Here is a 25,904-nt window from a genome sequence, read left to right as displayed (position 1 = left end):
TTTTTCATTGTCAACAGTGGTGTGTCATTTTATGTATGTTCCTAATGCTTATGGAACTCTCCCAAAATAAAGTTATTCAAAAAGAGCAAATATACCAGTGTGTTTTCTTTAGTCTTATTTCAGAACATTTCTTTACACTGAAGCATGAGTCATTTTAAATATAAGCGGCATTTGCACATAAATTTCTAATTTATACAGCTTTAGTGAAATAGACTTAAACCAAACTGCTTTATTTTCTATTCCACCATCCAACAAGAAGTTGGAACACAGAAATGGTATCTTCTGATTACGAATTAAGTTGACATAATAATGCTACACCCCGTCCAATCCAGTGCTCCATGGGTTGATCCGAGGGAAGAGTCATGGCAATCACAAAATTCGTAGAATGTCCAGTGGTGGATAATGTTCCTCTCCGCTCACTTGTCTTATACAATGGAGCAACATAACTCGGTCGTTCTGGTATGTCTACCCTCTTGCAGGGCTTTAGCCACATCTGGAAGAAAATGCATAAAACTTGACGTCAACAGTGTTGATATTTACATTTGAACCTAATAGCAGGGTATTGTTAAGTTAGTTCTATATCTGCAAATTTCTATGGCCCAAATAGATCTTTTGTTAGCAGTGCTTCCATTCTCAAGGTATTTAATTTGCAGTTGTTTTAGCATTTTTTATAACTGAAGTATAATTAACAGTGTTGTATTAGTTTCAGGTATACAACATAATGATTTGACAATTCTGTACCATCACTCAGTGCTCACCAAGTAAGTATACTTCCCCCAATGTCACTGACTGACTGTATTCACCATATGGGTGTGTTTTCACATATCGGGGTGTTTTCATCTCCACATTTATTTTATAACTGGAAGTTTGTACCTCTTATTCCTCTTTATTTCACCCACATCCCCCCTGCCAACACACCTCTCCTCTAGCAACCACCAACTTGCTCTCTGTATTTAAGAGTCTGGTCGTTTTTTTTTGTTTGTTTTTTCTTTTCTTTGTCTGTCTTGGTTTCTTTGTTCATTTGTTTAAGATTCCACATGAGTGAAATCATGGTATTTGTCTTTCCCTGATATACCCTCTAGGTCCATTCATGTTGCTGTAAATGGCAAGGTCTCATTCTTTTTTATGGCTGAATAATATTCTATTCTGTATGTTATGTATATATAATACACATGTACACATATACACACACACATATATAATATATGAGGAACCTCCATACTGTTTTCCATAATGGCTGCACCAGTCTGCATTCCTACCAACAGTGTACGAGGGTTCCTTTTCTTCCACATCTTCACTAACACCTGTTTCTTTTTGATTCTGCCAATTCTGACAGGTATCAAGTGATCCCTCATTGTGGTTTCATTTGCATTTCCCTGATGATTAGTGACGTAGAGCGTCTTTTCATATGTTTGTTTACCACCTGTAGGTTCTCTTTGGAAAACTATTCAGGTCCTCTGCCCATTTCTTAATTGTTTTTTTTTTTTTTTTTTTAGTCGAGTTATAGAAGTTCTTTATATATTTTAGATATTGACCCTTTACTGGATGTAATCATTTGCAAATATCTTCCCCTATTCAGTAGGTTGCCTTTTTTTGTTGATGGTTTCCTTCTCTATGCAAAAGCCTTTTATCGTCCCAATAATTGATGTTTGCTTTTGTTCCCCTTGCCTCAGGAGACCTATCTAGAAAATATTGCTAAAACCACTGTGAAGGAGATTACTGCCTATGTTTTCTTCTAGGCATTTTATTATTTTTGGGTCCCACATTTTGGTCTTGAATCCATTTTGGATTTATTTTGTGTATGGTGTAAGAAAATGGCCCAGTTTGATTCTTTTACATGTAGCTGTCCAGCTTTTTCTCAGCATCATTTTTTGAAGAGATTGTCTTTTCCCCATTATCTATTCTTGCTTCCTTCATTGTAGATTAATTGGTCATATAAGTGTAGATTTATTTCTGGGTTCTCTCTTTCTGTTCCATTCATCCATTTGTCTTTGTGCCAGTACCATACCCTTTTGATTACTGTGGCTTTGTAGTATATTTTACAATCTGGAATTTTATACATTCAGCTTTGTTCTTTTTTCTCAAGATTGCTTTGGCTATTCAAGGTGTTTTGTGGTTCCATACAAATTTTGGCATTCTGTGATAAATGTTGTTGGTATTTTGATAGGGATTGCGTTAAATCTATAGATGGCTTTGGGTAGTAGGACATTTTAACTATTCTTCCAAACCATGAGCACGGACTGTCTTCCCATTTGTGTCATTTTCAATTTCTTTGGTCAAAATTTATTCCTAGGTATTTTGCTCAAAAGATTTTTTTTCTTAGTGCTTTCAGAACTACCTTCAGAGCCTATGAGAAAAAATAAGTTATTTCACCTGTCAAAAAACATGTGTTATTGATGTATTCCTCACTTCTTCACCATACTTCTCTGCGGGATGACTTTTGACATTTACAGTAACAACAACAAAATCATACATACTTTCAGAGAGAACCATCACCATTGATACTTAAACTCGTGTCACTGTATTAATTTAATAAAGGCCATTCCCGAAAAATTCTTTTTCTTCTAAGTTTTTATTTAAATTCTAGTTTAACATATAGTGTAATACTGGTTTCAGGAGTAAAATTTAGTGATTTAGGAGCAGAATTTAGTGAGCACCCAGTGCTCATCATAACAAATGCCCTCCTTAATACCCATCACCCGGTTTGTCCATCCCCTGCCTACCTCCCTTTCAGCAACCCTCAGTTTGTTCTCTATCATTAAGAGTCTCATGGTTTGCTTCCCTCTTTTTCCCATACTATATGTTCATCTGTTTTGTTTCTTAAATTCCACTTGTGAATGAAATCATATGGTATTTGTCTTTCTCTGACTTATTTTGCTTAGCATAATATACTCGAGCTCCGTGTCGTCACAAATAGCAAGATTTCATTCTTTTTGATGACTAATATTCTGTTGTGCATACATACCACATCTTCTTTATCCATTCATCAGTCGATGGACACTTGGGCTCTTTCCATAGCTTGGCTATTGTTGATAGTGCTGCTATAAACACATAGCAGAAAATTCTGAAAGGATTTTGTCAGTTACTCTAGAACTAGATTGCCTCCCCATTTTAGGTGACTGTTTTAAAGGGGTTATAATGTACATTGTGCTGTTCATTTCTTTAACATTTTTTTAAAAGTTTACTTAGCACACGTGTGCACACGCAAGCAGGGCAGGGGGAGAGAGAAGGAGAGAATCCCAAGCAGGCTCCCTACTGTCAGCACAAAGCCTAACGTGGGGCTCGATTTCAGGAACCATGAGATCATGACCTGAGCCGAAATCGAGTTGGATGCTAAACCAGCTAGCTGAACTACTCAGGCATCCCATTGTGCTGTTTAAAACCTACCTGCATTTCTTTATAACTATAATATACCTACATTATTTTTAGAAAGTCATTAGCCAAGTTTCTAGAATGTTAAGCACTGTTAAACCTAACCAATCTCAAAAAAAAAAAAAAAAAACCTCTCTGAATAGAAGAGTAAAGAACAAACTATGTTCATAATGATGAAATAGTGTTCTGTTTCAAAATCTAATTGAGTTCCTTTTCCCAGTAACAGCAGCAGCAATGCTTGAGAGGACATGGCATGACAGCCCCACTGTTCACAGCCTCTTTTAAAAAGGTTTCTCAGGTCAAATAAATATATGAGGGAGTTAGTATGGATGCTAGTCTATATTTTGCCCACATTATTGTGGAATCCATCAAGCAGTTTTTTCGTATATAGTTAAATTTAAGGACTCAAGGTGAGTGTATTCATTTCAGCCAAGAATGCATTTTCTTAATGAGAATTTTTCTCCCTAAGTGACTTCCTTGTTCTGGAGATCATCCATGTATAAATCCCTTTTGTATTCATTGTAAGCTACCTTAAAAGTTTTCATGTAATAGAAAAATGTTCGATTCCAATCAACTCCTAAAATTACAAACAATTGCCCTGTGACTTTGAATTTCGGTCTCATATTTGAAACTCTCTGCCCATACCTAATAGCATATGTGGCAGGGTTTGTTGCAGTTGGCTCTACGCTGGTCCCTCACTGTACCTGGTAGAGCTGCTCTGAGGGATGTTTGCCTGTCGCTAAGCTGTTCCCAATGTCCCACAAATAGTCCGTGTAAATCCACAGCCCATATTTTATTACACCATCCCAGACTGACCTTTTGAAGTGTGTGAAAATCTGTCTGGTCATTTTCTCATGATGTATTAACAGATGGAAACAATATCTTACATAGCTTAGTTGGCCCATGCTGAAGATAGGTTCCTAGGAAACTTAAGTTTTTATGTGGATGATTTTCATATACTAACCTTTTAGTCTGCAGGTTTCATTTTTAAGTCAAGGTATATATACAATACAAATATGCATGTATTTGTATGTGGATACATACATAGTCAATCCTCATTCTTCCTGGATTCTGTGCAAATTTCATTATTGCTAAAATTTATTCATCACCCTAAAATCAATACTCTGTTTTATGATCATTCACAGGCATGCTCAGAGCCTCAAAAAAATGTGAGTCACCAGACAAACAGGTTCCCAGCTGAGTTTGAGTCTGTCGACATTATGCTTTTCTATTTCACCTCTTGTAAATAAGTTTCCTTTTAACGGTTTATTTAATGCCAGGTCTTTTGCATTTTGTTATTGGTGGTGGTTGTGGTGTCTCTTTGTTTAAAATGGCCCCTAAGCCTAGTGTCCAGGTGCTATCTAGTGTTCCTAAGTGCAAGAAGGCTGTGATAGGCATTAGGGAGAAAATAACTGGAGACTTTGTTCAGGCATGAGTTATAGTGTTGTTGTTCGTGAGTTCAATGTTAATGAATCAACAGTATATATTAAACAAGCATTTTTAAACAAATGCAAAACAATGCCATGTCTTGATCAGTTAAAAATGTGATCAGAGGATCATTAGAAACTTAACTTTGTATTTCTCCTAGGAGCTATGGTTTCACATTCACTAATTCAGTGTTGGTAGGAACTTTATAAAATGTAATTACTATAAATGAGAATTGACTCTGTGTGTGTGTGTGTAAAATAGTGCTCCCCCCCCCCCAATATTAGAATATCAAGTACTAACCACAGGCACTGTATCATAAAGAATTTTGGGATGGGATTCTGCAAGTTTCTTGATCTTTCTATTCCAGGAAGCTCCATCCAGAAATAATCCATAAATGAAAACACCTAAATATAAAAGAAGCAGGTTAATACAGCTGTTTAAATGTGCATATTGAATAACTTTTGCATCTGAAATTCCTATTAGTGAAATTCCTATCACCTCTGCAGATGATACTAGGGCAGCACCCTAAGGCTTGTTCTAAAGTAAAAGCAATATTCTGAGTGCTTTGTCTTAACATCCATATTCTAAGAATATATTTTGCCTAGTTAATTCAATAGTAAGATAAGATATGGAGGATAAAACAGAAAAGGAATTTTATTTAAAGAAATTTTTTTTAACGTTTATTTTTGAGAGAGACAAAGCACGAGCAGGGGAGGGGTAGAGAGAGAGGGAGACACAGAATCTGAAATAGGCTTCAGGCTCTGAGCTGTCAGCACAGAACCCGACGCGCGGCTCACACCCATGAACTGTGAGATCATGACCTGAGTCAAAATCAAGAGTCAGAACCTTAACTGACTGAGCCACCCAGGTGTCCCCATCAAATTTATACTGTCAATTGGCCAGTGATTATGTTAGAGGCCATGAAATCTGCAAGAAAAGCTCTTACCGTAATTGTAGGGATCCAGTGGCTTCTAGGCAGCACCTGAGCAAAATACTCTTGCACAGACCTCTAATATCAGGAAAGTTAATTTTCTCCTTTCCTTCTAGGATTTATTCTCATTCCCAGACCTCTCCTTAGTATGTATGAGAGAACACATGGAGAGGAGTTCCCTCTAAAATGTAATGTTGTACACTAACGAAAGAGCACAAATGAGGAAATCACTGAAACTCCGATCAGTTGTCAGACCGTCCTTTTGGTGTAAAACCTCAGGATTTGAATATAGGTATATACACATGGAAACACTCATTATAATGGTTGCACAGATGGCAAGGAAGCAACGTGGCACCTAGAGAGACTGAGGTCTTTGTTCCTAATTTTTGTGTGTGACCTTGAGCAATTCATTTAACTTTAGACCTGTTTAGTCATCTGAGAACAACTGCAAAACATTTGTAAAATAATGCCTACTTTAACACCTCTACAAGGTAGACAGAGTCAAATCAGTTAATGTTGGTGAAAGCACTTTGTAAAATAGTATATAAAAGTCCACTTGGACCGTGTTGTCCAACAGGACTTTTTTTTTTTTTTTAAATTTTTTTTTTTTTCAACGTTTTTAATTTATTTTTGGGACAGAGAGAGACAGAGCATGAACGGGGGAGGGGCAGAGAGAGAGGGAGACACAGAATCGGAAACAGGCTCCAGGCTCCGAGCCGTCAGCCCAGAGCCTGACGCGGGGCTCGAACTCACGGACCGCGAGATCGTGACCTGGCTGAAGTCGGACGCTTAACCGACTGCGCCACCCAGGCGCCCCCAACAGGACTTTTTGTAATGATAGAAGTATTCTCTGTGTTTCCAATATGGTAGCCACTGACTATTAAACACCTGAAACATGGCTAATGTGACTGAGGGACTGAATTTTCATTTTAATTACAGTTTATTTTTAAAGCCACATGTGGATAATCCAGTGATGGCTATTGGGGTGGGGGGAGACTTTTTCCTCTCTAGGTTTTAACTGATGGAAAGAATGGTTGGAATAAAAGGTCAGTTTTATTAACTGACACAGCACTTGTCCAGTAACATTTCAAGTTTTACTTGGTACACCTGAATTGCAAAATGCATCTTGAGCCTGGAGTAACATGGAGGGTAGACCTGCCTGAGGGAGAGACAGATCAGTCTGCAAGCCTATCCTATATATTCATCTTTCCAGCCAGATCTAAGTCCTGCAGGACAACCACAATACTAGATGGGAATAGCAGGGCTTGGGTGGCTCAGTTGGTTAAGCTTCAACTTCAGCTCAGGTCATGATCTTGCGGTTCGTGAGTTCGAGCCCCACATAGGTCTCGGCTGACAGCTCAGAGCCTGGATCCTGCTTCGGATTCTATATCTCCCTCTCTCTCTGCCTGTCCCCTGCTCACACTCTCAAAAATAAACATTTAAAAAAAGAGAAATGAATGATTAAGCTAAATAAATACTCAGTTTAAAAAAAAATACTAGGTGGGAATAGGGAAATAGAGGAGACTAAAAAACAGGTCCAAGACCTGTTTTAACACCCTGCCCCACCGACATGTAAGCATAGCCCAGGAATTCTCTGGTTTTAACCAATTAGATTATCTGTTCCTCGATTGGGAAACAAAGATAATGTCAGAGCAAAAGAGTTCATTTCAACACCTAAGAAAAGTGGTAATAAGGATAAAGTTTTCTCCAACCCAGTAACAATTTTATAGGAAATGTGATGGGGATATTCAAACGCATTTTTATTTCTCACAGCCAATACAGGCCGCATGGAAGACACAAGATCTGAAAGGATAGATGGGTATTAACTGGGTCCTGATTCAGAGCCGCTCCTACCCTGTGAGTCACACCTTTTGCCATCCATGAGATGTGGTCATCATAGAGTCAGGTCTGGCTTCTTCAGCCCTTCTCTTCAGGATTATCTGCCTCCCTTCCTGCTATGTAATGCCCTTCGCTGGTGAGTCCCCCATTAGGACTAGTAATTCAAGGAAGAGGAACCTTAGCAAGTACAGCTGGAAAGTAAGATTCCAAATCTATGTGGATTTACAGTGGCTTTGTGGCCACTTTATGAATCACTTTAAGAGTGCCCTTTTTCATTATGTTTAATTTAATCATAGGTAGATAGGCTCACTTCTTTGTGAGCCCCAGAATGCAGGGACGGGTGCACACTTAAGTGTGTATAAAAAAGACAGGCTGGTGGAGTGGTAAAGATAAAGAAACTGGGAAAACATTAGCCCAAGCTTTTCTCAAATGGGCTCTGGGATCCTCCCATGAGCATCCCATGGGAAAGTTGTTCCCTGGGAAAAGTCTAGTGCTCCAAATCATTCCATGGAATCTTATTTTTGTTTTGGTAATTAGGTTGGGAGGAAAAAGCCAGGAATGACAAAAAGGCTAAATTGTGGATATCTGTGTTTATTGGTAAAAATGTATGTGTGTGTGTTTGTGCAAAATAATAAAATGCGTGATTTAGTGAATATCTACTAGCTATTATAAATTAAACCTTGGCTGATACTTTAGTATTCAGTAAAATGGCTTAACTGATGACTATTCTTTACTGCATGATCTTGGACGTGAAATAGTCCTTATTTATCTTTAAGTTGTACTTTATGCTTGCTCCACTGTTTTCAAGATAAGTTTGGATTTTAATGTATTTAATAAAAGCAGTTGTGAGTTAAATTAGTAAGTCACAGTAAAAAGAAATACCAACTACCTTGTAAAATGTCTAAGTTCAGTGTATAATGATTGGCAATTCAGTAGTTTGATCTTAAATATTAACTAGTTTATAAACTGCAGGCAATGCTTTTAGAAATTCGATTCTTTAGCTGAGTTCAAAAACCTCTAACTCTGAGGGACACCAATACTGCCTAGCCTTCAATCCAAATGCCATCTTCCCTGCCTTTTATCATAATGATGAGGAGAATTTAGGGGAAAAAAACCCAAAACATTGCATCTGAATTAAATACTTAGGAATCAATCATAGATTCTTCAAGGAGCTTTCCTTGAGAAATGTAATGATGTTTTCAAACTTTTACTTCTACAAAAATATTCAGCAGGCCTTAGAGAAAGCTAGCTAAGCATAAGAGTCAGCCTGCAGTTTGCTTAACTCTGCCCATTGCTAGCTGTGAGACGTTGGGCAAGTTACTTAACTTTCCTGAGCCTTAGTTTTGGCTGAGTATAATGGGGATAATAGCAATATCTATTAATAACCTAGGGTTATCGTGAAGAGCTGGGCAGTTTCTGGCACCTATCAGTGGTACAGAGCAACTCTATACCCTTCCTTTGATTTGCTTTTACCCAGTTTAAACTCCTTTTTCCCCCCTTCCTACTTAGTTTGAACAAAATTATCCTTCACGGTATATTGCTCATCTATATTTTGACTTTTATTAGGGTGCAGGAACTCAAACGTCTCTTTATTGACATCTTTTACAGCATGTAATATAGCGAGCTGTACAGAGAATGTATTTTTTAAAAGGCTTATATAATTAAAGGAACAATAAACTAGGCAGAAGGTTGTTAAATACTCTTCAGGCATTTAATATGCCCATTCTGTGTGTGTTAGGAATAAAAATATGTGAAGGATTAAGTCCTTAGAAACTCTAATTTTTAGAGGAGAAAAAGCTAGCAAAGAAGCATGAATGTGTCCAGTGAGAAAAGGAAAATCAGGAGAAACAAAGGGAGAAGGATGTCTCTTAGAAAGAGAAAGTTGTCAACTGGTAAGGACTGTTAGGAGTTTAAGATGAAGACTGATTTCATTTCATGGGATATGTCAATATGGAAGTCATTACTAACTCTGAAAAGATCATCAGTTGATTGGAGGAGATGAAAGGTAGGTGGAAAAAAGGAAGTGAGAATCCGGAGAGGGTATGTAAAGACAATTCTTTGGAGAAATTTGCTTTAAAGGGAGTAGAGACATGGGACAGTAACTGAGGGGATGTGGATGTTAAGACACTTGGAATTCTTTGTTGATGTGTTTTTTGTTTTTTTAAGTTTCATTTAAGTAATCTCTACACCCTATGTGGGCCTCAAATTCATGACCCCGAGATCAAGAGTTGCGCGCTCCGCTCTTCCAACTGGTGTCCCTGTTGATTTGTTTTTAAGATGACAGATTGTGAAGAATGTTGCAAGTTCATATGAATTTCTTTTCCTCAACTCTTTGAGAGTAAGTTACATACACAATGGTTAAAATGTTAATAGCTGAGCACAGTAAGCAAGAATGTTAAGCCGTTGTTCAGTACCTAGATATAAACCAACTCATTCTGTCACTGCACTTACCATCTTCTGGAGCATGCTTATACTCTTTGTCTTCCATCACTTCATAGTCAAACCCAAGAAGATCAATGGGGATGGTGTGTTTCCTGGCATAGTTCTGCTGGGCACCAGTCAGGAAGGCTTGTGTGAAGAAGAAGCCAGAAAGCCAGAAGACTGGAGGAGGGCCAACCTCATACCATTGCTACAGTGTCAAAGCACAAGTGTTCTCAGGCTAGAGCCTTTCAACTTCAAATACAACACTGCTTAATAAAATTTACTCCCCAATGCTCCCCCTTATTATCTTTTAGGTAGATCAATAAATGAGCTAACACTTTGAGGAATAAAAAGCTATACTGTCAAGGTTTTAAAAAGACACTTATTCAGTGTTTGTTCTGACTTCAATTTCATATCCATTGCACCAGCTAGAGGATCACAGTGTGAGTAAAGGCAGAAGTAAATGTCTTTATACATGGTCAGTGATTCCTTCCAAAAACTCCATACAATAACGAATATCTAGTATATGTTGCACATATAACATGTTACATAGTTGACTAGAAGAGATCCATATAACACCTGGTAATGTTTTTTCCACTTTTCCTCTCTAGTCATTAGTGTCTAGCAGATTATTCCTTTGGATGTTTTCCCACCTACTTTACCAAAATACAATGAAATCCAACACATGGAAACACATTATTATACAAGGAAATTCCAAAAGAAACAGGGTATAAGCTAATTGAGTACTGACTTTAACTAAACAGTAAGTTATAGAAGTCTAATGAATTTCAAGAACTTTTCCTCATTAGAGTCCAACGTAGATCCTTCGTCTTTCAAGAACAATCTTAATGTTTTAGTATCAACTCTAGTATAACAGAAGACCTGTGTTACGGAAGGGAAATTTAGCCATTTTACCCCTGCAGAAATTTCCTCATAGGCAGTTTTTGATGCATTATGTACAGCATCTAGGACATTAATCAATACTTCTAGTGAACATAATTGTTAATAAGAAGATAGTGAAGCACCAATATTACCAGATAATTAGGAGGCAGTCTTCTGCCCACCCAACATTTCCAAGGCAGTTAGCCATTAAGACTATTACTGTCTTGGGCTGAACCAGCAGTCTAGTGATTTCATGACCTGGAAGAATGCTGGACAAGGAAGAGATCAGGCTTCTTGCTAGTAGCTTCTCTGGCTTTCAAAGGTGCTCTGTTCTAGAAATCTATTTTAATGCTTAGTATTTAATGGAAAAATAAACATAGCCAGTTGTTTTCCCTCTTCAAGTGTCACTGATTTGAATGTCTAAGCTAATTGAGCATGAACACCTACTCGCAGAGATTCTACTTCCAACATTAGTATCTTGACAGTGAATGGAACAGTTACATAAATTATATGCAATACTGAGTAACGGTCATTAGTGCCTGAGATGCACAGAAAACTAGAGTCATTAATGCTCCTGGCATCAGGGATCCTGATTGAAGAAAATGAAATCAAAAGAAACAATGTATGATCATTTAGATGAACTCACCTGCAAGAATTTTAGTCTCGCAAGGAAGTCATTTACATAGCTCCCAAGTGGTTTAAGGCTTGGGTATGATTTACCCATCCACATTCCTGGAATTTTGACATTCAGAATACTGCTAACCACTTCTTCAAGATCTGTAGACATTACTACAAGCCCCTGAAACACATTTAGCCTTGGTTAAAATGATAGCATTGCTTTTGGACAATCTCTTCTTAAATGCCTTTTTCATAATTTGCCTGTATTTACAATTGTGATTAGTTGAGTCACATAAGCAGAAACTGAGGAATATGTTCTTTTACTGCCAGTAACTCATGCAGTCACTACTGAGTTATTCCTTACGAAAACATTGACAATTTTAACTTTAATCAAATTTTCTCATTGAAGTATAATTGACATATAACCTGGTAACAGTTGACCATTGAACAACATGGGTTGTAACTGTGTGGGTCCTCATGGATTTTTTTCAACAAATGTATTGAAAAACTTTTGGAGATTTGTAACAGTTTGAAAAAACTCACAGATGAACCAATTAGCCTAAAAATACTGAAAAATTTTGGAGAAAGGTGTTGTAAGAATACAGTATATAATACATATAACATACAATTGTAAGTTAATTGACTATACAATGGCTAAGGCTTCTAGTCATCAGTTGGCTATTAGTAGTTAAGTTTTTGAGAAGTCAGGAGTTATGATGATTTTAATATTTGTATATATTGTAAAATGATTATAATAAATCTAAGATGTCCTCATACAGTTTTTTTTCTTGTGATGAGAACTTTTAAGATTCACTCTCAGCAACTTTCAAATTTGCAATACAGTATTAACTGTATTAATAGTCATTATGCTGTACATTGCATCCCTATGACTTTTATTTTATAACTGGAAGTTTGTACCTTTTGACCTCCTTCACTCTTTTGCCCACCCTGGAAAGTTAACACTTAGCAACTCACTAGCTATTAAATCACAGCCTAACTTTGACTTACTTTACTACCCTATTAACTGGACAACTAAGGGGCACCTGGGTGGCTCGGTTGGTTGAGTCAGCGTCCAACTGGCTCAGGTCATGATCTCACAGTTCTTGAGTTCGAGCCCCATGTCGGCGTCTGTGCTGACAGCCTGGAGCCTGGCTTCGGATTCTGTGTCTCCTTCTTTCTCTGCCCCTCCCCTCCTCATGCTGTGTGTTCTCTCCCTCAAAAATAAATAAATGTTAAATGGACAACTAATACATCTCTATCCTGCCTTCTTAAAAGACTAGCGATTAAAATAAAATTAGAAAAATCTTATAAAATGCTTGCAAAAGTTAAAATATCCTGGAGTCCAATTGTGAAGTCTAATTGATCTTATCCCATTTTGTTACTTAAGTAAACTCTATGCCCAATGTGGGGCTTGAACTCACATCCCCGAGATCAAGAGTGGCATGTCCTACCAACTGAGCCAGCCAGGCGCCCCAATCTTATCCCATTTATTTATTTATTTATTTATTAACGTTTATTCGTTTTTGAGAGAGAGAGAGAGACAGAGCATGAATGGGGGAAGGTCAGAGAGAGAGAGGGAGACACAGAATCTGAAACAGGCTCCAGGCTCTGAGCTGTCAGCACAGAGCCCGATGCGGGGCTCGAACTCACGGACCACGAGATCATGACCTGAGCTGACGTCGGACGCCCAACCGACTGAGCCACCCAAGCTCCCCAATCTTATCCCATTTTGAATCACCGATGTACAGATGTTAAAACTTCAAGGCCCTTGAAAATTATTGCCTCATTGATCTTGCAATTGGGCCAGTTGCCATCATCATTTCTCTTTTTTCTATAGGTGATAATTTTACTCCCAACTAACATGGAGAAGATTTTAGAGTATATCTAATGGGTTCAACACCCACATTTGTCTCCTTCCCAAACCCACTAAAACAACAGTAAAAGGATTTATTTTTTAAGGGCATAAGCCCACAAGTACAAAAAAAAACAGGGAAAGACAAAAATGACAACACAGTTTTGGGAGCTAGATAGCATATGGACTGTTGGTAAATGATGTAGAAGTCAGGAGAAAACCTGATCTTACATTAGCAAAGGAGAAAACTAAGAATCAACTAGATATTACAGAATACCCAAAACTCTTTGGAGTTGATGGGCCTAAATGAAAGTAAGGAGTTGCAGGTGGTACTAAATGAACAGGGTTATTGAAATCTGGCTTAGAAAACAGATTCCTGGGACTTCTTTCACAAATCTGCACATTGCCTACCTTGAAACAGGTAATGAAATGCTCATTCAAGGAAAGGAAAATGAAGAAATCCCTGGAAGGATGCCAGGCTCTGTTGGAGTCACATTACCATCCTGACGTTGGGAATTAAGCGAATGCATGTACATGGAGATGCTGAGATTCCTGAGGCCTCTTTCCCCTTTCCCCCAGAATACTGGAGACCAGGACTTTCTCTCCCAGGTAGGATATAGGAAGAACCAGGTCAAGGAGAAAGACATGATACGGAATGCTTCTTAGCCAAACGGCGCAGTTAGATTAAACTACAGCCAGCCTGGTAGACTCCTCTTTCAATAATAACTCACATTCAAGCACTTTTCTTCTCCCATGCTACTATTAGAACCAAACTCAGCTGGACTAGTTCAGTAGCATAATTGGTCTCTGCCTGCATTCTTGTTCCCCTGCAGTCCTTCCTGCAGTGGTCAGAGTGAACTTTTAAAAATGTAAAACAGATCATTTCACTTCATTGCGTAAAGCCCTCTGAAGACCTCTCCTTACTTTTACACTTTAGAATAAAATTCATGATCTTAACCATGGCCAACAAGGCCATCATGAATCTGTAGCTTCCTCTCTCTGTCCTACCATTTTCCTCAAGCTCTTTCCACGAGCCTACCCTACTGTGTTCCCAGACCATGCCAAGCTTGTTCTCATGGCCTTTGCACTTGTTATATCCTCTGCCCAAATGTTCTGTGGTTTGCCCTTAAGGTCAGGCCTCTGCTCAAGGGTCAGCTCCCCAGAGGAGCCTGACTCAAAATGACAGAATTTCCCACCCATCACCCTCTATTCTCTTATCCTTTATTGTTTCCATGGAACTTACCACTTAATGAAATTGTATATTTGTTTTTAAATTTTTGTCTCCCTTATAAAAACTTAAGCTCTATGAAGGCAACAGCTTTGTGTTTCTTACTCCTTAACACTTTTTCTTAGCATGTATCCTATCTAGCAAATTATGCTAACATACTCCATACTTGATTACCCAGTCATTAACTGTCCCCCCTAGAATTCTATCTGTCCTTCAAAGGCAAGGATTTTGCTTCTATCCCCAGAATGAAGGATAGTGCTTGCATAGAATCTCTCCCCAATAAATATTTGCTGAGTAAAATGAATGATCAGTTTATTGCCGTGACTTTTCTTTGGTATATTTTCCCTTACCTTGATTGCCTTTTGAATGTTAATGCACGATTCCCTTATGGTCTGCAACAACTTATTGAAACGCCCCATCTCTTGGACAAGTACAGTGTTCATGCTCTGAGTGTAAGTTGTCGGGTATCTCCTCATTGCAGCCTCAACATCAAAGTTGTTTGGAAGTTTACCCAAGATATCACCAGCAACCTCACTTACTACTTCATCTGATGATTTTGCACCGGCATCTGCTGAACGAGACTGTCAAGAATTCAAATGAAAAGTCAGAAATCCTCATAAAGGTGTAGGAATTGCTGCGTAAGAAAACTCCTAAGGTAAATTTTGTAAGAATGAGTACCACTCTATTCTACCGATGATTCTTCTCCACACAAGATTTATTCAAGTGATGGAAATAGACATGGGGGCAGAGATTCAGGAGAAAACCATTGTTAGGGAGGAGGAAGAAAAGAGCACCGACAGTGCTTACAGGCCAAAGAGGGTCTGGAGGAAGCAAATATGTGGTACATTGTGCTGTCTGGGTTGAGGGGGAGGAGCGGGTGCTGCGGGTAGAGGGAGCAAAAGCATTTAAGTTGGTGGGGTGGTGGAGGGAAAATGGACATTAAAACCCAGAAGAAGGAAGTCTGATCTTGCTTTGAGAAAGCTTGCCACAAAATATATTTGCCAATAACTCTGGTGCCTACTGGTTGCCAAAAGCAGAGATATAGTTTTGTCCTTGAACCAGGAGGGCAAAGAAAATAAGCTCGTCTTCTCTAAGCAGTTGGAAGAGTTATAGAGAAAGGCAGACTTTAGTGTTTCACATTGGAAGGAAGGAAGGGGAATTTCAATTTTTATTTTTTATGTTCATAGTGGCAGGGTGTAAATGAATCTATATTTTCTGGAAAAATCATTTAAATCCTCAGAATAAATGAATGTGTGTGCACACGCACGCACGCTGAGAGAAAACAGGCACAATTAGAATATAAATGAACATATCTCCTATTTTTCCAGCCCTAGGAAATTTTGTGCAGTCCTATGTTCAGATTTGGTGTTTCCTGGTTTCTTTACTGAAACCTAGGCATAAGCACAAGAACTCTGCCAAAGTAACAATTCCCAACTCTGACATTTCTTGTTCTAAGTTTTTTGCCGTTCTAATTTTTAAAGGTATTTTAAATCCATAATGCAAAAGTTTTGTCATTGTTAACTTGCTCTCCAAACTCTGCTGTTCTGGTCTCTTTGCCTCTGAATTGTGGTAAGCCGATGTAGAATCACTGGACTACTTGCCTACCCATTACTATAATTGTACTTGCCAATCTGAGTCTGAGGGTATTGAAAGAGGCTGTTTAATTACATACTGAGAGATACCCCATGTGTATTTAAACTTATTTGTTTGGTTCTGAGTCATTCTCTGTTGGAACGAACCCACTGTTTTATGTATTCTGTAATGTGGCACACCCCATCAACTTTAAATAAAGCCAAAAGACACAATAAATGTCCTGTTTTCAGACTACTGTGTATCATGTGTGTCTAATATTCCTAAAGACCTACTTATTCATGTCTGTACATATACTTTTGTACTCGGGCAGTGACTGACTTTTACTGGTATTATTAACATGTAAAAATGGGCATAATAACAGTCTCTGTCCTTTTTGCTTGTTAGAAAATGTGATCTTACAGTAGATCAGACCTAGGAGTTCCATGGACTTTTCCATCAAGGATAGCACACCATTTTATCCTGCTAATCTTCTAGTTTGTTTGTTTGTTTATTTTTTTTCCCCAGCATCTCTTATTATCTGCCCTTCTAGGTCCTACCCATCTTTAGAAGCTAGAAAGAAGAAAGCTCTGTGATTCAGAACACAGATTCTGGAGCCAAACTAGTGGGAGTCAGACTGCTTGGCTTTGATTCCTGGCTTGAAATTGTACTGGCTGACCTTAAGCAAGCTACTTAATCATTCTGTATCTGTTTTCTAGCTGTAAAGTGGGAGTAGTTAGCCCTTACTTCACATGATTGCTGTATGTATTACACTGTTATACATGAAGCACTGAGAACTATTACCATTATTACTCTGACATTCCATAAAAGTAAAAAAGATCAGCTAGAATTTCAGTTAGTAGGATAATTCACTTGACCGAATAAGCATTCTTATTAAAATTTTACTCAATCACTAAGGGAACTCTGGTCGTTTGGACTCATTTGCTTTCAAAAACCAAAAACAAACAACTGAGCACTTCTTCTGAAGGACAAAAAAATACAAGAGAAGATCTCTTAATAGAAGAGCAAGATTAAATACTTTGCATTCAAATATACGGACTTGTGCCCATGGCATGCTGAATTCTATTGCCTTAGATTACTCTCTGACATGCCCTTACATTTACATCTCACAAATGGAGTTGTGTGTCTATGGCGCGTCAACTGTATCTTCCTCCTCAACCTTTTTATACATTTTATACTTACATCTGCAATTCCATTCTTTATTCTTTTTTTAAAGTAGCATATAAATAATTCCTTTTTATGTTTATTTATTTTTGAGAGAGAGTGAGAGAGAGAGAGAGAGAGAGAGAGAGAGAGAGAGTGCACCCACGGAGGAGGGGCAGAGAGAGAGGGGGACAGAGGATCTGAAGCGGGTTCTGTACTGACAGCAGAGAGCCCGATGTGGAGCTTGATCTCATGAACCATGAGATCATAACCTGAGCTGAAGTTGGACACTTAACTGAGCCACCCAGGCGTCCCACAATTGTATTCTTTAAATAGTATGTAGGGGTGCCTCGGTGGCTCCATCAGTTAAGCATTGGACTCTTGATGTAGGCTCAGGTCATGATGTCACGGTGGTGAGACTGAGCCTAAGCGTGGAGCCTCCTTGGGATTCTCTCTCTCCATGTCTCTCTGCTCCTCCCTTGCTCCCACATGTCCCTCTCAAAACAAATAAACTTTAAAAATAAATAAATAAATAAATAAATAAATAAATAAATGTTATGTAATCTGATAAACTACTGATGTAAAGGAAACTGTTTCTATGTAAACTAGGCTAAATGTTCTGGAATATTTGAAAAAGATAAGTCATTTTAAAAGCTGCTGTTGATTTAATAACAGACCAGAAAACGGGCAAAATTCTAGATGAATTCCAGCATCAAACTGCTTCCCAAGTATCTTTGATATTCTTCCACTTTAAAGGAATTAAAAAGGGACGTAAGATATAATGCACTTGGACATGATTTATGCAAGAAAGGCAAAATGGAACTCCTAGCAGCTGAATGGTACTCAAAGATTCTTTCCAAATCAAACATGGATGAAAAAAAAAAAAAAGCCATATGTTCATGTACTTGCTGTTTAAGTTCATATTTAAGGTACACAGGGATTTTTTTTCTTTTCCTTAAAATGGTTCTCACTTTAACAGATGGCACATGTGCTTGGCCAGCATCCTTTCCAGCCTCAGAAGCCAGTTCCTGTACCGATCACATACCTGTGTGAGAAGAATGTTATCAAATAGCCGTTGAGTTTCTGATTGATCTTTAGTGATATCTGCATTGGCATTCATCCCAAAGATTTCTGGTGCAGGGTTCAGCGGCAGAGTCTTTGTGTATTCGATGTAGCTTTTGTGCTGCAAAGATGAATAGCCAAGAGTCAGGAGGCTAGAAATCAATTATTCTGTAGAACTTTCTCAGTGAAAGAGATAATTTTCAATACTCAAGTTATTAAGTGGATGAGCCTGTGAAACTGGACACCGAATGCTTTTATTTTCTTTCAACCTGGGGCAAAGTTAAAAAAAAAAAAAAAAAGGACACATTTAGGGAGAAAAAGAAAATGTTCTGTACAATTGGATTTTAAAATGGAGAGAGGGATATCTTGGCCATCTCATTTAGAAAACCTTCTGGAGAAATTTTTCTATACCACATTTGATGATGATTGTTCTTAATTTATTGCAATATTTTCTTTCTCTTTATTCTGATTTTTCTGTTTACTCTTGTGATAAATCCATGTAATTCAAAAAGTAAAAATTACCCAAATTTTTATTATACTGACAAAGTCGCCATTAACGTATCATTTTATGTACATACACACGTTTTACGTTTTATTTACATGGACTTCTGTCAAAATTGCATACCTTTCTTTATGCTCATATAACCATACAAACATTCATATACATATATGGTGGGTGCAGGTGGGGGATTGGTCACTGATGGTTTTTTGAAACGGGTCATGTTACATATACCTGACTTTATCTTGCCTTTTTCTCACTTGACAACTCATCACTGGAGATCTTGATACTCATGGCCCCACACATGTTGACTTGCTCCACTCACTTAGTGACCTAAGCTCTGGGACTGATTTTCTCTTCATCCCCATTGACATCTGCTCTCAGCTAACATTAACCCGAATGGATGTTAGGGTTATGGTATGTACCTCTGTTGTATGTGGTCATATGTTTAGTTTTCAATATGTATCATTTTGACTTTTAGGAATAAAATGAGAACCAATGCAATTGTCCTGGCAGTCCCTAGAAGTCTAGGGACTTCTATCTATCACTTCTAGTCTAAAACTGTGTGATACACATCTTCCACTAGGCAGGCCTGGAAAAAAGAGCAGAAGGAAATGGACTCTTGCAGAAGCTGGTTGTAACTCTCTTCCCCTTTCTACCTGTGTGGCCTTGAGCAAGTCTTTCAACTTTAGTGGACCTGCTTTCTTATCTGTACAAAGGACAGAGTAAGAATAGCGATGTTAATTCGGTGCTCTAGTGAGATAAATACCTATACTGCATTGTAAATAAGCATGATCTAAATATTAACTATTATTAATATTATTTTATTTATTTTTTGAATGTCTATTGATTTTTGAGAGAGACAGAGACAGAGTGTGAGCAGGGGAGGGGCAGAGAGAAAGGAAGACAGAATCCGGAACAGGCTCCAGGCTCTGAGCTGTCAGCACAGAGCCAGACGGGGGGCTCGAACTCACAAACCATGAGATCATGACCTGAGCCGAAGTTGGCCGTTCAACCGACTGAGCCACCCAGGCGCCCCTGCTTTTAATTTTCTTGAAGGTCGTACTCACATCACCAGAAGGAGGGACGAAATAGATGCCACTTGAGTCGAATTTATAGTCTGGATTTTGAACTAATTCTGTGCTAAAGAATTTGTTTAGAATGCTACGCAGCGTGCGCCGGTCCCAGTCGTCGGTCACCCTGCCTCCGTAATTGCATTCCCCGGTCATGTACCGCAGAGCGTCATAAGGCAGTTCCTAGAATCGAGAGTTAAAGTCACTCAACAGCTAAGAGTTCTCAGCAGCAGGTTAAGCAGAGCTGTGGTTCCTGTTTGCACATGTTATTAAATGAAACTGCTTACAAAAATTTGTATTAAATACAATCTCCCTTTATATACTTCTCTGCTAATTGTTGCAATTTCCTCCAGGGTCTTTGTCACCTTGTGTGGCTTGTCATTTTCATTCAGTCAATGCCGAAAACAGAATTCATCTAGTAACTTGTGCACTCACTCACTCAACCAACACTAATGGACCACCTACTACATGCCAGACACAAAAGGAGACCATAATTCCATCCTTGAAAATTTTGCATTGCTGAGTGACATTCAAAACAAATCCAATATAATTCAGAGATGATCAGTGTTAACTTCCTTCACCACTTTTTCAGATCCCTGCATACTTTGCCAATTGGAATCACTGTAGAAACAATTTTGCATATAATTTTCCACCACATCTCCTATTATGAGATACTTTTTACCATTTCATGAAGTACTCTTAAAATATTTTAATAACTATCTTTTATAGGGAACATTTCAGTTACTCCTAATTTTCTGTTTTCTGTTTCGTTAAATATACTTTTCTTAAAATTTTTAATGATTCTTAAATCTAGATTCTTGAAAAGGAAATTACTATATCAAAGGTAGGGAGCTGATAAAAAGCAATTGATTAATGTCACCAAACTGCTTTTCTGAACAGCTGCAGCAATCATGGGAATCAGTTTAAAAATTTTTGTTAATGGTTGCCCAAAGATAATTAATATTGTGTCAATTTGCATTTCTAGAATACCAGTGAAATTCATCATTTTTTCCTGTTTAATAACACTTGTTCTGTGAACTAGCCTTCTACCCATTTTTTTCAGTTAAACTTTTAATAGCTTTACTTGTATAAGCTGTTTTATAAGTTGTCCTTTTTAAACAAATTTGTGGAAATATTTTTTCCTTTTACTTTGTTTTTTCATAATATTCTCTGGTGTGAAGAATGTAAAAATGTTTATGAGTGCAAAAGTACGATTGTTCATCTAGCAATTTCTTTTCTCCTCAGCATAAATACTTACACATCCACCAGCAGTATAGAGAATTCTATTTCTCACTGCTCTCAACAAAACTGAGCATTATCATTTAGAAGAAAAAGTTGACATTAGACAATAACATTGTTTTTAGGTTATTTTTAAAATATACATATTTTTATTTCAAAATAATCTCTACACCCAACAAGGGGCTTGAACTTACAACCCCAAAACAAGAGTCTCATGCTCTACCAACTGAGCCAGCCCATTTTTAAGTGCATTTTACTTTTTACTGTGATATAATTGACACAAACATCATATTAATTTGAAGTGTATAATGATTTGGTATTTGTATATATTGTGAAATGATCACCACAATGTGTATTTAACATGTCATTACACATGATTACATTTTTTTATAAGAACTTTTAAGATCTATTCTCAGCCGCTTTCAAATATGCAATACAGTGTTATTAACTATAGTTACCACGCTGGACATTACATACATTAGGTTATATTTTTGACATTTACACTTTAAAAATATTTATTCAGCATTTGTATTTATTTTGAGATAGGGAGGGGCAAAGAGAGAGGGAGAGAGATAATCTTATGAACCCGTGGGATCATGACCTGAGCCAAAATCAAAAGTTGGATGCTCAACTGACTGAGCCACCCAGGTGTCCCCCTACTCTGTTCTTCTTTGTGTTTTCCTCATTTGAATGATTCTATTTATTATTATTATTATTGTTATTATAACATTTTACACAGATACTAAAACACTTGGTCAGATAAATTTTAGCTATCTCTTCAATTTTCTTTTCTTTTTATTTTTAAGATGTTTAATTGTTTATGGTATTTTTGATATAGCAATGTGTTTTTTTGCTTATTCAATTTAAATTCTGGTTGGTTAACAGTGCAGTATTCGTTTCTGGAGTAGAATTCAGTGATTCATCACTTACATACAACGCCCAGTGCTCATCACAAGTACCCTTCTTAGTACCCATCACCCATCTAGCCTATCTCTCACCGATCTCCCCTCAGCAACCCTGAGGAACAGCAACCCTGTTTGTTCTCTATCACTAAGAGTCTCTTATGGTTTCTTTCCCTCTCTTCTTTTTGCACCCCCTTTCCATATGTTCATGTGTTTTGTTTCTTAAATTCCACATATGAGTGAAATCACATGGCATTTGTCCTTCTCTGACATATTTTGCTTAGTGTAATACACTCTATTTCTATCCACATCATTGGAAATGGCAAAATGTCATTCTTTTTGAAGGCTGAGTAATATTCCATTGCATATACAGACTTTTAAAAAAAATTTTTAAAATGTTTTAAAAATTTACATCCAAGTTAGTTAGTATATAGTACAATGATTTTAAAAGCAGATTCCAGTGATTCATCTCCAGTGTTTTCCAGGGTGGCTGCACCAATTTGGATTCCCACCAGCAGTGTGAAAGTGTTCCTCTTTCTCTGCATCCTCACCAACATCTGTTGTTTCCTGGGTTATCGATTTTAGCCATTTTGACTGGTGGAGGTAGTATCTCATTGTGGATTTGATTTGTATTTTCCTGATGATGAGTGATGTTGAGCATTTTTTCATGTGTCGGTTGGCCATCTGGATGTCTTCTTTGGAAAAGTATCTATTCATGTCTTTTGCCCGTTTCTTCACTGGGTTATTTGTTTTTTGGGTGTTGAGTTTGATAAGTTCTTTATAGATTTTGGATACTAACCCTTTATCTGATATGACATTTGCAAATATCTTCTCCCATTCTGTTGGTTGCCTTTTAGTTTTGCTGATTGTATCCTTCACTGTGCAGCTTTTCATCTTGATGAGGTCCCAATAGTTCATTTTTGCTTTTGTTTCCCTTGCCTCCAGAGACGTGTTGAGTAAGAAGTTGCTGCGGCTGAGGTCAAAGAGGTATTTGCCTGTTTTCTCTTCGAGGATTTTGATGGCTTCCTGTCTTATGTTTAGGTCTTTCATCCATTCTATTTTTGTGTATGGTGTACGAAAGTGGTCCAGGTTCAACCTTCTGCATGTTATTGTTCAATTTTCCCAATACCTTCGTTGAAGAGACTGTCTTTATTCCATTGGCTATTCTTTCCTGCTTTGTCAAAGACTAGTTGGCCATATGTTTGTGGGCCATTTCTGGGTTCTCTATTCTGTTGCATTGATCTAAGTGTCTGTTTTTGTGCCATACTTTCTTGATGATTACAGCTTTGTAACATATCCTCAAATCTTCAAATTCAGGATTGTTTTGGGTATTCGGGGTCTTTTCTGGTTCCATACAAATTTTAGGATTATTTGTTCCAGCTTTGTGAAGAATGCTGGTGTTATTTTGATAGGGATTGCATTGAATATGTAGATTGCTTTGGGTAGTATCGGCATTTTAACAATATTTTTTCTTTCTATCCAGGAGCATGGAATCTTTTTCCTTTTTTTGTGTGTCTTCTTCAATTTCTTTCATAAGCTTTCTATTCTTTTCAGTGTATAGATTTTTCACCTATTTGGTTAGGTTTATTCCTAGGTATTTTATGGTTTTTGGTGCAATCATAAATGGGATCGATTCCTTGATTTCTCTTTCTGCTGCTTCATTATAGGTGTATAGGAATGCAACCAATTTCTGTGCATAGATTTCATATCCTGTGACTTTGCTGAATTCATGGATCAGTTCTAGTTTTTTGGTAGAATCTTTTGAGTTTTCCGTGTAGAGTATTATATCATCTCTAAAGAGTGAAGGTTTAACATCTTCCTTGCCGATTTGGATGCCTTTCATTTCTTTGTGCTGTCTGATTGCTGAGGCTGGGACTTCCAATACTATGTTGAATAACAATGGTGAGAGTGGAAATCCCTGTAATGTTCCTGACCTTAGGGGGAAAAGCTCTCAGTTTTTCCCTATTGAGGATGATATTAATGGTGGGTCTTTCATACATGGCTTTTATGATCTTGAGGTATGATATTTCTATCCCTACTTTCTTGAGGGATTTTATCAATAAATGATGCTGCATTTTGTCAAATGCTTTCTCTGCATCTATTGAGAGGGTCATGTGGTTCTTGTCCTTTCTTTTATTAATGTGATGTGTCACTTGGATTGATTTGCAGATATTGAACCAGCCCTGAACCTCAGGTACACATCACACTAGATTGTGGTGAGTAATTCTTTTAATGTATTGTTGGATATGGTTTGCTAGTTATCTTGTTGAGAATTTTTGCATCCATGTTAATCAGGGAAATTGGTCTGTAGTTCTCTTTTCTATTGGGGTCTCTGGTTTTGGAATCAAGGTAATGCTGGCCTTGCCTTGTAGAATGAGTTTGGAAGTTTTCCTTCCATTGCTATCTTTTGTCACAGCTTCATAAGGATAGGTGTTAACTCTTCTTTAAATGTTTGGTAGAATTCCCTGGAAAGCCATCCAGGCTTGGACTCTTTTTTTTTTTTGGGGGGGGGTAGATTTTTGATTACTAATTCAATTTCTTTACTGGTTATGTGTCTGTTCAAATTTTCTGTTTCTTCCTGTTTGAGTTTTGGTAGTTTGTTTCTAGGAATTTGTCCATTTCTTCCAGATTGCCCAATTTATTGGCATGTAATTGCTCATAACATCTCTTATTATCATTTGTATTTCTGCAGTGTTGGTTGTGATCTTTCCTCTTTCATTCTTGATTTTATTTATTTGGGTCCTTTCTCCTTTTTCTTTTTGATCAAACTAACCAGGGGTTCATCAATTTTGTTAATTCTTTCAAAGAACTAGCCCCTGGTTTCATTGATCTGTTCTACTGTTTTGTCTTTTTATTTTGTTTTTTTGGTTTCTATAGCATTGATTTCTGCTGTAATCTTTATTATTTCCTGTCTTCTGCTTATTTTGGGTTTTATTTGCTGTTCTTTTTCCAGCTCTTTAAGGTATAAAGTTAAGTTGTGTATCTGAGACCTTTCTTCCTTTTTTAGGAAGGTCTGGATTGCTATATACTTCCCTCTTATGACTGCTTTTGGCTGCATCCCTGAGGTTTTGGGCTGTGGTGTTATCATCTTCATCGGTTTCCATGTACTTTTTATTTTCCTCTTTAACTTCTTAGTTAACCCACTCATTCTTTAGTAGGATTTTCTTTAATCTCCAAGTATTCGCTGTCTTTCCAAATTTTTTCTTTTGGTTGATTTCGAGTTTCGTAGTGTTGTGGTCTGAAACTATGCACGGTATGATCTCAATCCTTTTGTACTTGTGGAGGCTGATTTGTGTCCCAGTATGTGATCTATTCTGGAGAATGCTCCATGTGCACTTGAGAAGAATGTATTCCATTGCTTTAGGATGAAATGTTCTGAATATATCTGTTAAGTCCATTTGGTCCAGTGTGCCATTCAAAGCCATTGTTTCCTTGTTTATTTTTTGTTTACATGATCTGTCCACTACTGTAAGTGGGGTGTCAAAGTACCCTACTATTATGGTATTATTGTCAATGAGTTTCTTTATGTTTGTGATTATTAAGTCCCTGGCTGTCATTTCTTCCTGTTCTTTTTTTGGGGGGTGAATTGCTTCTTTTTTTCATTTTGGAGGCAAAGAAATAATAAAATTAAAAATTAGAAACAACACAAAAAATCGAATAATGAAAGCTAGATCTTAAGTGTGTTTTGGCCTGGTTGTTGAAACAAGCTTGATAGAATAGAGAAAAAAGGGAAAGAAAAGAAAAAAAAAAATAAAGAAAAAGAAAAAAACAAGAAAACATTTAAAAATTTTAAAAATGTATACAATAGAATAAAATGAAGAAAGT

At 37.4% G+C, this 25,904-nt stretch overlaps 1 protein-coding gene across 2 annotated transcripts in view; it reads right to left on the bottom strand.

Moving 5' to 3' along the window:
• Positions 1-286: 286 nt before the first annotated feature.
• DNAH7 (dynein axonemal heavy chain 7) overlaps positions 287-25,904 on the bottom strand; it is a 267,164-nt gene continuing 241,546 nt past the window's right edge. For both annotated transcript variants that reach the window (XM_049615226.1, XM_049615227.1), the window contains 7 exons: positions 19,936-20,121; positions 18,350-18,487; positions 14,922-15,152; positions 11,520-11,672; positions 10,022-10,199; positions 5,101-5,204; positions 287-493 (listed from right to left, as the gene is read on the bottom strand). In XM_049615226.1, coding sequence (XP_049471183.1) covers positions 287-493; positions 5,101-5,204; positions 10,022-10,199; positions 11,520-11,672; positions 14,922-15,152; positions 18,350-18,487; positions 19,936-20,121 — 1,197 coding nt within the window. The remainder of the gene's footprint in view (positions 494-5,100; positions 5,205-10,021; positions 10,200-11,519; positions 11,673-14,921; positions 15,153-18,349; positions 18,488-19,935; positions 20,122-25,904) is intronic.

Source organism: Panthera uncia (genome assembly GCF_023721935.1).
Source record: "Panthera uncia isolate 11264 chromosome C1 unlocalized genomic scaffold, Puncia_PCG_1.0 HiC_scaffold_3, whole genome shotgun sequence".
Classification (NCBI taxonomy): domain Eukaryota; kingdom Metazoa; phylum Chordata; class Mammalia; order Carnivora; family Felidae; genus Panthera; species Panthera uncia.
This window is presented reverse-complemented; position numbering and strand designations above follow the sequence as displayed.